This window comes from Phaethon aethereus (assembly GCF_964289735.1).
Source record: "Phaethon aethereus genome assembly, chromosome: 5".
Taxonomy (NCBI): domain Eukaryota; kingdom Metazoa; phylum Chordata; class Aves; order Phaethontiformes; family Phaethontidae; genus Phaethon; species Phaethon aethereus.
In genome coordinates, this window is record NC_138579.1 from 71,723,352 (window position 1) to 71,738,384 (window position 15,033).

At 67.8% G+C, this 15,033-nt stretch overlaps 4 protein-coding genes across 4 annotated transcripts; all 4 read left to right on the plus strand.

The window, feature by feature from the left end:
• Positions 1-2,639: 2,639 nt before the first annotated feature.
• Positions 2,640-3,705, plus strand: LOC309405471 (dispanin subfamily A member 2b-like; the record flags this gene model as incomplete). Its single annotated transcript, XM_082000240.1, has 2 exons — positions 2,640-2,858; positions 3,505-3,705. The coding sequence occupies 2 exons, from the start codon at positions 2,640-2,642 to the stop codon at positions 3,703-3,705; spliced, it is 420 nt and encodes a 139-aa protein (XP_081856366.1).
• Positions 3,706-7,378: 3,673 nt separating this feature from the next.
• On the plus strand, positions 7,379-8,944 carry LOC309405472 (interferon-induced transmembrane protein 1-like; the record flags this gene model as incomplete). Its single annotated transcript, XM_082000241.1, has 2 exons — positions 7,379-7,937; positions 8,792-8,944. The coding sequence occupies exons 1-2, from the start codon at positions 7,722-7,724 to the stop codon at positions 8,942-8,944; spliced, it is 369 nt and encodes a 122-aa protein (XP_081856367.1). The 5' UTR covers positions 7,379-7,721.
• A 703-nt stretch (positions 8,945-9,647) lies between these two features.
• LOC309405473 (interferon-induced transmembrane protein 5-like) lies at positions 9,648-10,563 on the plus strand (the record flags this gene model as incomplete). The annotated part of the gene is made up of 2 exons (XM_082000242.1): positions 9,648-9,978; positions 10,412-10,563. The coding sequence occupies exons 1-2, from the start codon at positions 9,780-9,782 to the stop codon at positions 10,561-10,563; spliced, it is 351 nt and encodes a 116-aa protein (XP_081856368.1). The 5' UTR covers positions 9,648-9,779.
• A 1,136-nt stretch (positions 10,564-11,699) lies between these two features.
• LOC309405365 (interferon-induced transmembrane protein 5-like) lies at positions 11,700-13,567 on the plus strand (the record flags this gene model as incomplete). Its single annotated transcript, XM_082000135.1, has 2 exons — positions 11,700-11,876; positions 12,446-13,567. The coding sequence occupies 2 exons, from the start codon at positions 11,700-11,702 to the stop codon at positions 12,662-12,664; spliced, it is 396 nt and encodes a 131-aa protein (XP_081856261.1). The 3' UTR covers positions 12,665-13,567.
• Between the last annotated feature and the right edge of the window lie 1,466 nt (positions 13,568-15,033).

Here is a 15,033-nt window from a genome sequence, read left to right on the forward strand (position 1 = left end):
GGCCACAATTCACTTCGCTGCACCGGCTGGTTTTTCCCTCCGTAGCGCGGTGGCGAAAACATCGGATTTTTTTTTTTTCCCTCCTTTCCCGCTCCGCAAGTTGAGGCAGCAGCTCCTCCTCGCTGCAGCTCGGGGCTGGGACAAAACCGCAAGAAATCAGTTATTAAGGAAAAAAAATACATTCACAGCTGCGGAGACTAGAGGGCACCAGTGCATTTCCCCGCACTCGGCTCCCTTGCGGATGTGGAAGGTTAATTAGCTCGTAATTAAGCCCAATTTAGACAAACAGTCGGGGAAAGCGGCAGAGCGGGGGGCTCGGGCCTCGTTAGGAGCCGAACCCGCACCGAGCCCCGCAGCGGGCAGCGCTGCCCCAGCCGGGAGGAGGAGGAGGAAGCTGGGACGAAGGGCATGGGCATCTCCGCACAAGGCTCGCCCAGCGGAGGTGGAAGACGTGCGGCCAAGGACATCAAGCTGTTATTTCCCCCGGTTCTGCACCTCTCCAGCGAAGGGGGCAGGGGTTGGGGCACGGCTGTTGGCCCAGCCTGTGGCCAGGGGCCCGAGTTCAGCCTCCTGCCGCCCCGCCAGCGGCTCGCTGGGGGCCTGTGAGGTTGGGGGATGCTGGCGGGATGTCCCAAAAAATTCATGACTGGCCTGTGCCAACCAGGGAGGGACAGAAATTACAGAATGACATGAGCAAATACTCATGCATGTGCCGTGTCCCAGCCAAACCGGGGCACCCCGAATGTGCCGTTACCTTCGGTCGTTCAGGTACAAGATGACTTGACTGATCACCAGCACCCACGCTACCCACCGCTGACCACAGCCAAGCTTTTGCAGAGCAGCCCTGGTTTTGCAGCATTCTTGCTGCTTGTCCATTGATCTGGGCGTCCCTGGGGTCAGCCTTGCCAGAGTCACCAATCTGTGACGCCAGACGATGCTGGGAAGGTTTCAAAGACACATTGGAGGGGCTGGCATGCTGGGGTTGTCCCGGGGTTGGTTGTCCCATCCTTTACCCTTCCTGGACAGCTTGAGGCTTCTGAGAAGCAAAGTCTGTTATTTCCAGGGCCAGGCTGCCCTTTAGTTTGTTTTATTTGAACGTGAACAACCCCAGAGTCGCCAGTAGAATTTTATTACCTCCTATGTTGCAGCGTACAATGTGAATTCAGATACATTAACAGGGTCAATGCACTCTCAGACTATAAAGACTGGTTGGTATAACTAGGGAAGGGGATTTTTGCGGGGGGCGGGGGTGCCCTCGAGGACTGCAGGGAGCCGGCACGGGGCTTTTCACGGGCCCCAAACCATGCCCCCAACAAGCACCACCCTCCAGCCTCACCCCATATTTGTGGGGGACGGAGACGGAGCCGGGCTGGGGTCCCTCCGCAAGAGTGGGCTCGCTCCTGGCTGCCCGCACCCTACGAAGTGCTGCCTTAGAGGCAACAGGGCCAGTGGGGACCAGCTCACTGCCAGCCGCAGCCCGCGCCGCTGCTGCCCGGAGCCGCCCTCCGCCCCTCCTGCGGGATTTGGGGGATTTCACAGGCGGCACAAGCCCAAGCCCTTCGCACGACACCCTGCCTCCCCGTGCCAGCGGTACGCTCAGCCCTGCCTTGACGAGGTTTCTGGGAAGAAAAAACTAAGAGAGCTGTTCTTCCACCAAAAGCCTTTCTCCTCGACGGAGCGAGACAGTTCAGGGGCCACGAAGTTGCGTCCCATCGGCCTCGACCGCTTGCATGCACCAAAAATCCCAACTGCTGGCAGCGGGGAGCTGGGGTTTGGGCCGAGAGCGGGGAGGGAAGGGGGGTTCCCAGCGCCGTGTGGCGGGGACCTTATTTTGGGGTTCCTCACCAAGTGCCCCAAAATGTTCACAGTTGACCCCAGATGGCCGCCCTGGGAGGGGACAAAGGTGGGGACAGCAGAAGGGGCAAGGAAAGAAGGGGGCAAAGAAAAAGGGGGAAGGCAGGGGGTGAAGAAAGGGACAAGGAAAGAAGAAAGGGGGGGAGAACGGGGCAAAGAAAGGAGGGGGGAAAAGGAGGTAAAGAAGGGAATAAAGAAAAAGGCGGCAAAGAAGGGGATGAAGAAAAAGGGGGAGGGAAGGGGGTAAAGAAGGAGACAAGGAGAGAAGGGGCAAAGAAATAAGGGGGAAGAATGGGGTAAAGAAAGAAGGGGTAAAAAAAGGGGGGGCAAAGAGGGGAGCAAAGGAAAAGAAGGGGGCAGAGAAGCAGACAAGGAAGGAAGGGGACAAAGAAGGGGACAAAGAAAGGGGCAAAGAAGTGGGCGAAGAAGGGGACAGGGAAAGAGCAGAACGAAGACAGACGGGGGCAAAGAAAGGGACAGAGAAAGGGACAGGGAACAAAGGGGCGAAGAGGGGACAAGGAAAGAGGGGGGCGAGGAAAGAGGGGGGCAGCGAGGGGGCCAAGGAGAGGGGGAACAGGGCAAGCGGGCCGGGGGGGCCGGGCGGGGTCTCCCTCGCCGCGCGAGAGCGGGGCGCGGCGAGCTCCCCGGGCTTCTCCCCGCGACGGGGCACTCGGCCGGGGCGGCCCCGACCCGCCCCGGCCCGGCCCGGCCTCGGAGAAACGAAACCCCCGCGGGCGGCCGCCCCCCCGCTCCGCCCCCGCCCGCCGCAGCCGCGACCCGGCGGGATGGAGCCGCCTCGCTCGCTGGGGCCGGCGCTGCCGCCCTACGAGCCGCTGGCCGAGGATCTGGGCATGGAGGGGCTGCCCCGCAGCGCCGTCGTGCCGGTGGAGCCGGAGCCGCCGCCGCCGCCCCCGCCCCGCGACCACCTGGCCTGGTCCCTCTGCACCGCGCTGTACGCCAACGTCTGCTGCCTGGGCTTCCTGGCGCTCGTCTTCTCCGTGAAGGTGGGGGTCCCACGGCCGCGGGGGGGTCCCACCGCCGCGAGGGGGGCGCGGGGAGCCCGGGCGTTGCCTGCGCGACGGGGCGGGGCCGCGGCCGCGGGGACCCCACTGAGCCTCCGACCCCGGGAGACCCATGGAACCCCCCCAAAGTCAGGGAGTCCTGTGACCCCACAGACCCCCCGTGCCGGGGTGCCCCACGGACCCCGAAGAAGCCCCCCCATAGAGCCCACAGACCCTCCAAGCGCGGGGAGATACGTGGACCCCACAGACCCCCCCAACCCCAGAGAAACCCATGGAGACCACAGAACCCCAACCCTGGGGTACCCAAAGCACCCCCTGGAGACCCCAAGCCAGGAGCCCCATGGACCTCACGAAGCCCCAAACCCCAGGGCACCCAGTGAGCCCCCACGCCACGGACCCCCGTGGAGCCCGGACCCTGGCAGGAAGCTCTGGAGGAGGCAGGGCTTTGGGGCCGTCGGCACCCCGGGGCAGCCCTGGCGTTCTGGGGAGGCTCAGCCAGGGAGGCATCTCGGGCTCGCACGGCCCCCCCCAGCATCGCTCCCACCCGGCCGCAGCCTGGAGCACCCTGGGGCGTCCCCCCCCGCTGGCTCCCCCAGCCCCACAGACTCTCCCCTCTGCCTCCCCCCAGTCCAGGGACTGCAAAGTCCTGGGCAACTACAGCGAGGCACTCAGCTACGGCTCCACCGCCAAGTACCTGAACATCACCGCCATGGTGCTCAACATCTTCCTCGTCATCCTCATCGTCGCCCTCATCACTAGCGGCATCCTTACCCTGAAGAACCTCTTCAACCACGAGCTGGAGCATCGCCCCTTCCTCGGCCCCACTTAGCCCTTCCCATGCTCCACGGGCAGAGCATCCCCCCCTGTCTGCCGGGACCCGCCGTCACCCCTTCGGAGTGGGGAGGGATGTCCTCCACGTGGCCCCCCCGCGCCCGCTGGGGTCCTGCCTCACTTCCCTCTCTGCTCAAAGCCCCCGCGGAGCCCTGTCTGACGGCCGCCCGCGTTGGCCTCCCTGGAAGAGCCTGGAGACACCTCTCCTCTGGCAGGAGCCGGGCACCCAAACCCTGGCTGGAGCAGAGGGAAGAGTGTGCTTTTCTGCTTGCCGCTTCGCTCTGGTTGTGTAGCCCCAAGTGCCTCCAAGAATAACCCTAAGCAGAGGTGCCTCGTTCGGAGAAAACATGGTTCAAATAAAGGTTACTTTCACTTTTGCCCCGGCTCGGTTTCATTTTGGCAGGGGGTGGTTCGGGGTGCCCCCATGCCAGCTCGGCCGGCTGAGAAATGGCGTCCGCCCTCGGGAAGTGCCTGGAGACGGGAATTGTCCCGTGGCACGGAGCACCACAGGGGTGACGCTGCGGGATGCGCCAGGCTCGGTCAGCCTGGGTGCTCGTGGGGAAAAGGCAGCCATAGGGGATGCGAAGCGCTCGCGAGGCTCGCCCCAAGGGTGCGGGCAGCACCTCGTCTTTGCTGGGGTGCCACCAGGCGCACCCCCATCCTCCCCGACCCTCGGGAGGGGGCCAGCAGCAAGCGCAGCTGAGGGTAAGCTTGATTTTTGAAGGGGGGGGGCTGCGCAAAGGGCTTGAGCAAGGTGAGCTCGAACATGGCCCTGCAGCCACGCGGGGCAGCGGGGGCCGAGGGGAGGCTTCCAGAGGGAAGGGGAAGCTGTGGGTGGTGCGGCTCCGTCCCAAATTGCCTCGCTGCAGGAGAAAGCCGTACCGCTCACCCTGAGAGATGGGGCGGCACCGGGCGCCGGGCGTGCCGGCCAGGCAGGGCTGCTTTTGGGGTGAAGCGAGGCGGCGACCCCCCTCTCCTCCTCTCCAAAGTTTTTCAGCATCAAGCCCTGGCGCCGGCCGTCCCCGCCGCCTCGATGTCGGGGCCGGCTGAGAAGCCGACGGTCATCCTCGCGCCTCGGGGCTGCCGGCATGCGGCACGCGGCTGCCCGGCGGCGGTGCCAGCCGAAGTGGCCCGGGCAGGACCCCGTGACAAGTCCCGGCTGGAGCCCATGTGGCAGAGCCCCGCGTTTGCGGTCGGCCCCGCTTCCCCTCTCCCAGCTCGCTGGGAGCCTTCGTGCTCCTCGCCCTCGGCCAGCGCAGGTCCTCGGGGCTGGGGCCCCGCGAGGGTGGGAAGAAAAGCCTTTTTTTTCCCTCTCCTCTCCCCAAGAACATCGGGCATCCGCCAAGAAGCCGCGCTCATGAGTAAGATGTCAGAAATCCCGCCCGCAAAGCACAACGGTTATTTGTTGCAGGATCCCTGGCACAGGCCTCCCGGTGAATCATTTATTCCTCCGCCGCTTCCCGTAAGAGCAAAGCAGCATGTGCTCCCGGTCGGAACAGGGCTGCCCGCTGCCTGCCCGCTCGCCGGCTGCCGACGTGCCCGCCGGCAGGGCACCGGATCAGACGTCCCCATCCAGCTGCCGGGGTCGAGCAGCCTTTTCAACGGGCGGCGAACTCCTGGTTCGAAAACGTCGCCCCGACCTTTCGGGCTCTCGGCAGCGCCGCTTCCGTACAGCGCTGGCAACGGCCGCGTCCATTGTGCGCGGGGCTGGCAGCGCGCCGGCGCTGTGCTGCATCGTGCCCTCCTTCCCACGCCTTCTTCTTCCTGCTTTCTCGGTGACCCCGGCAGGAGCGGGATCCAGCCTTGTTCTGCCCAAATCCCTCGCGGCACATCCCTGCCCCGGGGGGGTTTGATGCCCACCTGGGCTGGCGGAGGCGTGTGGGCTCACCGTGCACCCCCAGAAGCTCTTCCCTCCCTCCTCCATCCTCCATCAAAAAATCCTGGGGCACATCTTCCTAGGGGATGCTCTGCCGCCAAAAATCCACCGTGGCGGTCCCGGTCCGATATCCCCGTCGGGAACGGGATGGAGTCGGAGAGAGAGAAGCAGGCCCTCCCCCTCCACGCCGCCCCAAAACCCTCCCGCGCCTCCCCGAAGCGCGGCCGGGGCTCTTCGGCGCGGGGATGCCGCTCGGCGCCGGGTGCTGGCGGGTGCCGGGAGGGAGCCGGGCGGGACAGCGGGCACAGGGGCGGCTCCGAAAGCGAGCAGAGCGAAGGCCCTTTCCAGGGGCAAACCCAGCCAGGGGCGGGGCAGCGGTGCTGCGCGGACACGCGCTGCCGGTTGCCGCTCTTGCCGCGATGGCCCCCGGCTGCTGGCAAGCGGCCACCGCGCCCTCGGAACTCCCGGCCACGCTGCCAGAAGCGAGCGCCGAGCGAGCAGCCGCGCCCGTGCCGGCCCTCGGCGAGCCGGGAACCCCGGCGAGCCGCCCTCGGCCCGGCCCAACAAGCCTCCCGCCGACCCGAGGGTCCCGCACGCGCCTCGCAGACCCTCCCCTCCAGGCGGGCAAAAGCCACCCAGCACCCCCGCGGTTCGCTCTCCCGCACCCTCCCTCCGGCGCTCGCCCTGGAAGCCGCCGCGCCCCGCGTCCCCTTAACTCTGCCCGGCCCCGCCCAGGAGCACCCCCGGGCGCTGAACCGCCACTTTCCAGCGCCTCGTTCCTGCAGGCGCAAGGGCAAATAAACGGCAAAGCTGGAAAAGCCGGCGGGGAGGTGGGAATTTCGGGCAGCGTTTCGGTGGGCGGTTGGCGCCGAGCGTGGGTCCGCGATCCCGCTTGTGCCGAGGGTTTGCGGGAAACGGGACCCCCAGCAGGACGCTCGGGAACGACGGACAAGGAACGAAGCGGCTGCGCTCGGCCCTCGCGGCTGCCGGCTGCCCCCGGCCGGCATCCCGGCGCCGCGGGTCCCTTCGCCTCTGCGCGAGCCGGAGGAGCAGATGGTGCCCCATGGAGGGACCCCGGCACCCCAAAATGGGAAACCCCCCACCGGGCTCCTGCAAGCAGGTTTTCAGCAGCGCCGTACATCCGGCGCTGGGGCCGGAGTGCAAACCCGCCCCTGAACCCCGCCCGAGCCCTCGCCCTCCTCCATCCATCCCCTTGCCCATCCCCGCCAGCCTCCCCGCTTCCGGCAACGACTGCTGAATTGTCACCTCCACTCTTCCTGCGCGGGGAAGCACCCATTTCTCAGAAAAGTATCTGGGCTGGGTTTCCCTCCGTCGGCCTCTCGCTGGGCCTCCAGGCGCGGCCGCCGAGCGGGAAGGATGCTGCTGTTGCCAACACCCGCGTCATTTGTCGCTCTGTGCCTCGCTGGTTTTTTGATTCAGATGGGTTTTACCTTCCTGCTGCTTTCTTGAAGCTTTCTTCTTTCTTTTTCCACCCATCAACGTTTTTTTTCGGCAGCCGCAAGACCGTACCACGGCTGCGAGACCTCATCATGGACGCCAAAACCAAAGGGAAGAGAAAACCCTCGAAACCCAACATGCAAACCCGGCGGCTGGGTGACCCCCGCCGCCGCTGGCTTTAGCCCCCGCGGATGGGGATCGAACCCTCAGCGGTGCTTTGCAGCCGGGGAGGGGGTTTCGGGGGGCTGGTGGCTGCCCCCCCGTGGCCCGTCCCCGCTGTCCTCCTGTGACATGTGTCCCTGCTGCGACCGAGTAACCGCAACGGCACGGCTCTGCCCGGACCTGCCCAGGGCAGAAACCACTTATCAGCCTGAGAGGGCAAAAAGCAAAGAGGAAGAGGCGAGGTGGCCGCCCCACGGCATCGCCCGCCCCACGGGCATCCCCCTCCGCCTGCCCCCAGAGCGTGCCCGGGGCTGCGGCGCTCTCCACAGCCGGCCCTAAGCCCCCCGCCCGCCCCGGGAGCCCGCTCCTCGCCGCGGCCCGTGCCGGAGAGGCCCGGCGCGCCCGCCCCGCTGCGTGCGTGGTGTCAGGCGGGGCGGCCCCACCCGGGCAAACCCTTCCTCTCGCCTATAACTGGCCCGGCTGCCCGTGCCCCTGCTCCCCGCCGGCGCCGGGCAGCCATGGAGAGCTTCCCCCAGTCCGTCAGCATCAACATGCAGCCCTACGGCAGGAACGGGGCTGGCTCCCCGGCCACCGCCTTCGGCCCCACCGTCACCTCCTTTGCGCCGCCGGAGCCTGTCCCCAGCCCCCAGGACTTCGTGCTCTGGTCCTTCTTCAACACCATCTTCTGCAACCCCTTCTGCCTGGGCTTCATCGCGCTCATCTTCTCCATTAAGGTGAGGGGAAAGTCCCCCCCCATCCCGCCGCCCCCCTGCCCCGCTCGGGGGTCCCCCCTGCTGCCTGCCCCCATGCCCGGGCTCCCGAAGCCCCTCTCTTCCTGCCCCGTCTTGTCCCACCCCCCCGAATCCCAGCCCAGCCCAGTCCCCACTCGCTCCCCATCCTTCCCCCCACGAGACGTCCTCCCGCTCCGTCCTGCCACGTCCAGCCCCACCGCGCCGCTCCACACCCAACGGCCCCGGCAAAGCCGCCGCTCGAGGGCCGCCCACCCCGCTTCGGGCAAGGGGGACCCGGGCAGCGCGGCGGCTCCGACCCTCCTCCCGTGGACTCAAGCGAGCCCCGACCCATCCCCCAGCGCGGGGACACGGCGGGCAGCCGGCTGCCGCCCGCGGCACTCCCGAAGCCGCCGCGAGGCTTCGCCCCTACCTGAGATAAGAAATAGCTGCTCCCGGCACTTTTTTCCTCCATTACCCTGGAAGTGAATAATTTTTTAACGGGCACGCCGATAACCGCAGAGACGTGCGTGCCAGCACCCGCCGGCACTGCGGCAAGTGCCGCCCGGGCGCTCCCCACCAGACGCCCCGGCTCTCCCCTCCCGCGCTGCTGCCCCGGCCCCCAGGAGGACCGGGCAGCGCGTTGCCAAGCGTAATGGCTTTTAATAAGCCATTAAGAAAGAGCTTTCAGGCTGCCGCGAGCTCCGTGTCCGCCGCGTCGGGGTGGGATTCGTGGGGGTGCGGCCGAGCCTGGTGGATCCCAGCGCCAGGCTTCGGCGAGGCCTGCTGCTCGGCGGCGAGGGAGACCGGAACGTCCCCTCGGCCCATCGCCGCCACCGCCTCCCTCTCCCGATCCGCAGGCCAGGGACAGGAAAATCGCCCGGGACCCGGCAGGTGCCGGCAGCTACGGGACGACGGCCAAGCACCTGAACATCGCCGCGCTCTGCCTGAGCACCCTGTGTGCCATCGTCTTCATCGTGCTGCTGGTCATCCTCTACAGCAGCCCGCGGTGAGGCAGCCGCCTCCGACCCCGTCCCACGCAGGAGCAGCGGCGCCGGAGCCTCATTTTTCCTCCCCGCTCATCTGACCCCCCCCCGCCTCGCTCCTGGGGGAGACACGCGGCTCGCAGGAGACCTTCCTCCCCACTCCCGCCGGACACGGGGGTGTCCTCCGGCACCCTGAGATGACCCTCTCCAGCATGAACGCATGGGGTGAGCTCGCGGCAAATAAAGGTCCTTCCCCACCCTTCTCCTTGGAAATACCGACCTTTCGGGCTCTGGGAGGCGTTCTTCCCCCCAGGCACCCCCCGCGGGGGCGTGGGGGTACCCCGTAACTCAGACGGGAGGGGAGGCAGGGCTGAGCGAGGAAGAGCGGCAGGAGAGGGGCTTGGAAAGGGGGTGCCACCTTGGTGCCGTTCGCTAAATTTAAACACCCCCCCGCCCCCCGGCCCATTTCTGCGCCTCCTCCCGCCCGCGCTCCCTGCCGGGGGTGGGGGCAGCCGCGGCGGGGAGGGGGCCCTGAGACCCCCCGCCAAGCCCGGGCCCGTCGCTGCCAAGGGAGCTGCCCCCCGGAGGCGCGATTTGGTTTTTGCGCCCCCCAAGCCCCCTTGAGCCCCCCAAGCTGCCCCACAGCCGGCAGCTTACGCTGGGTGGGGTGCAGGGACACGGGTCACCGTGCCCTGGGTGGCAGTGCCACCCAGCGCGGGGGGCGGGGGGCCGTCCTCCGCCCGCGCCGGGGCCCCGGGCCGGCGCTGGGGGCGGTGCGGGCCGGTGCGTCCCCCCCTCCCGGGGCGGGCTCGGCTTCATTTCCCCGGCGCTGCCGCCCCGGCGCTCCCGGCTCGGCCCGGCCATGAAGCCCCGGCAGGCGGAGATGTCCATCCCGCTGCAGCCCCCCGGGCGGGGGGCGGCCCCCGCCGCCGGCCCCGGCGGGCAGCCCTGGGACTACGTGCTCGGGACCCTCTTCAACGTCCTGCTGGGCTACGGGATCGCCTACCTGGGCTGCCTCTGCTTCCCCGCCCTCGTCTTCTCCATCAAGGGGGGGGGGGGCGGTCCAGGGACCCCCACCCGCCACCCCCGTTCCAGCCCGGCTTCGTCCCCTCGAACCGGCCAGGCTGCCCCGGGACCCCCGGCCCGGCCCCCCAGCCAGCTCCTCCCGGGGCCCCCCACCCCAGCTCCCTCCGGCACCATGCCCGCGCTGAGACCTCCCCCCCGATACACTCCCCCCGACCCAGCCCGATCCGGACCCTTCCCCGGCCAGAAGACCCACACACACACTCCAGGACCCCCAGCCCCAGCTCGACCTGGGACCCCCCTCCCCAGCCACCACCCGAGCCTGCCCACCCCGAGAGCCGGGGCTGCGGCGGGGGTAGCGGGCAGCACCCAGTGGCTTCACCCCCTGCCCCGGGGCACCACGTCCCCGAGGCCCCATCACCACCTCGCACCCCCCCCATCCCGGCCGAGCCCCCCATTCGCCCCCACAAGCACGTGACTGCAAGGTGCTGGGGGATCTGGAGGGTGCCCGGCGCCACGGGGCCCGTGCCAAGGTGTTGAACATCATCTGCTCCCTGCTGCTGGCCCTCACCGTGGTGGCCATCATCACCATCATCATCGTCATCCAGGCCACCACCACCTGACCGCTGCTCGCTGCCGCTCCATGGGGTGCTTCTCCTCCCCCTCCCCCTTCCTCCTCCTCCCAAAATGTCCCCGTGTCTCCGCTTCGGGCACGTGGCGCAGGGGGAAAGAGAGCGACGCCCTGTCCCCCGCTGCCGGCACCCCCGGGCGTCCCCCCGGGCCAGCGCCTGGGAGGGGGCGGCTGGGCCCAGCTGGGGCGCGGGGCGGCCCACGTCTCTTCCTCGCTTGCGCGCCTTGGCAGGGAGCCGCGGGGCCGCCCCGCATCCGACGAGCTGCGGCGTGCCTGGGCCCCCGTTGCCACAAACAAAGCTTGTCTTGCCAAACCCCTCGCCTGTCACCTTATTCACCGAGGGGGAGGCGAAGAGGGTCCTCGCACGGCCTCAGGAAGGTGCTTCCTCCCGCTGCCGCCGGCACGTGCTGCCCGCCGGCCCGGCGGCTCTGCCCCCGGCGCCGCTCGCCGCTGTGCGGAGCCCTTCCAGCCCGCCCGCGGCTGGTCCTAGAGGGTCAGACGTGGCAGGAGGAGTCAAAATCTCCGTGCTTCTCCGGCCGTACAGACCCCATCCCGCCACGCAGCCCCGTCACCTCCCGCTTCCCGGAAACCCCACAGAGCTTTGCCAGAAGTAGCCCTTCCGCACTTCAGCATTAGGTTCCCATTTAATGCATCCAGTGGCCCCAACGTGCTGTGAGTGAGGGGCCTTCCCACCCCCCCGGAGGGACTGGGCTGCGCTGGGCGCGAGCCAGCGCAGCGAAAGATCCTGGCGCCGAGGGTCTGTCTCGTATCGGCCCCTCGGGGTGACGGTTGCTTGGTTTCAAAGTCATCCCATGGTTCCATCCCGACGGTCCTCCCCGAGCGCGCAGCCTCTCCCTCGGTCACGCTGGAGCCATCTGTGCTCCTCATCGCGGGAGGAAGGCTGGATATAAAAAGCCCGCAGGCTCGCAAAACCGAGCTTGTTTCTCCTAGCTCCCAGCCCAGCGTGCCTGATAACCACAGCCCGGGGAGGGCTGTAATTTCTCGGGTTTATATATAGAGGAGACGAGGCCGTGCCATGGGCCAGGACTATATAAAGGGGCCGCCCTGTCCCGCTCTGCGGCCGGGCTGGCGGAGCAGGAGCGCGGCGGGCGGCCCCTCTCCGTGGCCATGGACACCTCCTACCCGCGGGAAGACCCCCTGCCCGCGCCCTCCCACAAGCGGGAGCCGTCTCCCACCGCCCTCGGCTCCCGGCCGCCCCGCGACCACCTCATCTGGTCCGTCTTCAACACCATCTACATGAACTTCTGCTGTCTCGGCTTCGTGGCGCTCGCCTTCTCCGTCAAGGTAGGGGATGGGAGACGCAGCGCCGCGGGCAGCCGGCAGCCCGCCCTTGCTGACGCCCCGGGACGGACGCCCCGAGGAGGCGCGGAGCATCTGACATAACTGCCTGGGAGGGCTGGGGTGGGGGAGCAGAGCCCCCACGCTTTTCCTGCCACCCACTGATGAGGCTGTGAGACCCCCCTAGGTAACCACAGCCCCCCGGCCAGGGGACCGGCTGCGTCTTCCTGGAAGGCGCTGGGGGGCCGGGATGCCCCCGGCCCCTCCACCTGCCCTCCGGCAGGAGCAGCCCCAGCTGGACGGGACCGGGGTGGAGAGAGGGGGGAAAGCCAGGGCAGGCGCCGAAAGAAGCAGAAAGGAAAAACCCAACGGTAAGGAAAGCGGGAGGAGAAGCGCGCCGAGGCGCCGGGCAGGCTGGGGCGGAGGGACGGCCACCCTCCCGGCCGGCGGGGAGCCGGCGTGGCGCTGAACCGCGGGTGCGAGGCGCCGAAGCCGCGCAGCCAGGCCGGGAGGAGGCGCGGGCAGGCAGCTGGGCGCGGCCCGGGCGCCGCTGCCCCGTCTCTCGGCTGTTGCAGGCGCGGGACCGGAAGGTGGCTGGGGACGTGGAAGCCGCTCGGCGCTTCAGCTCCAAGGCCAGGTGCTACAACGCCCTGGCCACGGCCGGGAGCGTGGTGCTGCCGCTGCTGCTCGCCGCGCTGGTCATCACGGGCGTCATCCACCTCTCCAAGCTCGCCCAGGAGTCCGTCGGCTTCTTCACCTACCAGTTCAGCGGGAGCGACGACGAAGACAAGTGACTGGTGGGCGAAGGGCTCGTAGAACCTCCTTCGCATCGCTGGTGGCCCCCCAGAAAGACCGCTGGTCCGGCATAGCCCAGCCACCAGCCATCGCCGCCGCCCGAGGCCACGTCCGCAAGCTTTCCCGTCCGCTGGGCAGCGCGTGGCCGGGGGAGGCGGCCCCGCAGGCTTCTCCCACGCCGCCGCACCTCCCCTCGCCGTCCCCTGCCTGCGCCAGCACCCCCGTCCTGCGGTGCCGGACCCCGGCTCCCTGCCATGCTTCCCGAGGCAGCTTGACTTTTTTTATTCTTTTTTTATTATTTTTTTTTTCTACCCTGTTTTTTTTTTTTAACTCCCTTTATCCTGGGTGGAGCACGGCATCCCTCCGGCCTCGGTGATTACTATTTAAATCATTAAATCATTTCTCACATTGCGAGTCTTCTGCATGCGTGTGTGTGTAGGGCAGGGTGGGTGCTAAAGGGACAATATAAATACACTTTTTTTTTTTTGTCTCGAGTCATGCTCTTCGCAGCCGGGAGAAGTAATAAACTCCCTGACCCTTAGAGCGGCCCAGCCTAGAACAGCCACGGGCCCTCGGGGCCCCACCTGCGACGGAGGGAGGGGAAAGAACAGAGAAGTTTCTTGGGCCCGTGGGGACACGCTCAGGCAGATGAGATGTCACCCGCTGCCAGGGGAGCTGAGACCTGCAAACTCATTGCAGCAAAGTGGAGAGCCCCCAGCGGGACCCTGGGCGAGGACAGGGGGGTGAGGGTGGGATGCAACCCCACAGCTCCGTGCTGTCCCTCCCCACCGCACCCCACAAGCCAGAGCCAGCCCATCTTGGCAGCTGGACTAAAGGGATCCGTTTTTCGGGGACGGACGGACGGGGTGGGATGGGGGACACGGGGACAGGACCCCGTTTGGTGCCAGCACCGAGTCCTGGGCTCTATCCCCAGCACCCCCAAGTGCAGACGCAGCCCGCAGGGCTGTTCTGGGGGCGGGGGGGCGGAGGGGTCCGTCTGTCTTGCCCCGCTGCCGAGAACTCTGCTAATTAGGGGTTGGCGACTTCCGAGGAGGCCTGAGGGAGGGCCGGGGTAATTAGAAGGCGGGGGAGTCCCTTCGCCTCCGCCCTAAGCGTTCCCGCAAGCCGCAGGGCTTTTTATAAAAAACGCCGGCGGGTTTGGCCAGATCCCGGGGCTTGCTCGGAGCGGGCGGACGCCGGCGGGGCGTCGAGCCACGGCTGCTCCAGCAGAGGCGTGGGGCTGGGAAACCGGCGCCGACACCAGCCCGGGGGGGGGGGGACGCGCTGAGGGGCTGGGGGGTACCGAGCCCCCCGTCCGCACGGGCACAGCCCTCCCCCTTCTCTCCCTCGGGGACACGGAAGCTGCCCTAAGCCCGCGCGCAGCGCGCCTTCGCTCGCCCTGAGGCTACTCAGCGGGAGCAGGACTGGGCTCAGACCCCGGGAAAACGCGGCTGTTGTCCTCACCGGACGTAACGTTAACGGTAACGGATGCCTGGGCTTCCTCCGGCCCTTCAAACGCCCGGTTAGAAGGGCTTTAACTCCCAGGCTGCCTGAGAAGAGAGGTGAAAACGTAGAAAAGGGCTTAAAAACGCGGTAGGGATGCAGCAGCCAGATAACCCAAAGGAAAAGGAGCCGTGTGCTGCCCAGACGGGACTAAAATGCCTTCGGCTGTGCATTTTGCGACTACTATCAACGCCGAAACAACGTTCAGCGCCAGCCCGACTTCCGTCCGTGCTGCCTGCTGCCCCACCGCCGCCTTTGCCGAGCTTCCCACCACGGGGGCCAGCAGGACTGGGGGGTCCCTGGCCGCTCGGCACGTGGGGGCCCCGCAGGCGGCTGCGGCCGAGCAGCCGGCCCCGCGTTTTGCTGGCTGGCGAAGCGGCGGCGGCTGAGCCTCCGCAGCCCTTCGCAGCCCCGGAGCGACGTGGGCGGCTGGAGAAGGTGAGGACCAAGCCAGGACGTGCTGGCGGAGCTGGGAGTCAGGCATGTGCCGGCGGGACTAAATATGGGCTTACGGGCTACAGGGCCGCCCGTACAAACGCAGACGTTTAAAGCACCGGCAAGTCTCGGGTGTTTAAAAACCTCGCGTAGAACAGTCGCTTTCAGGCTTCATTTCGTCTCCCCTGCTAAGCGAGAGGGGCTGAAGGCAGGCGGACGGGCGGCGGGGGACGCGGCGCCCGCCGGCGTCGGCGAGGGCGCTCAGCACCGCCCGGGGAGCTGCTGCCACCCCGGCCGCGGTGGGAGCTCCCCCACCCCTCCCCGGGGCCACCGAGACGGCACGCACAGGCCCACGGGGGCAAAGGGTTTAGGGCACAGGCCGGGACCCCCACCTTCACCGTCCCCCTGCGCCACCATCTGCCCTTCAACT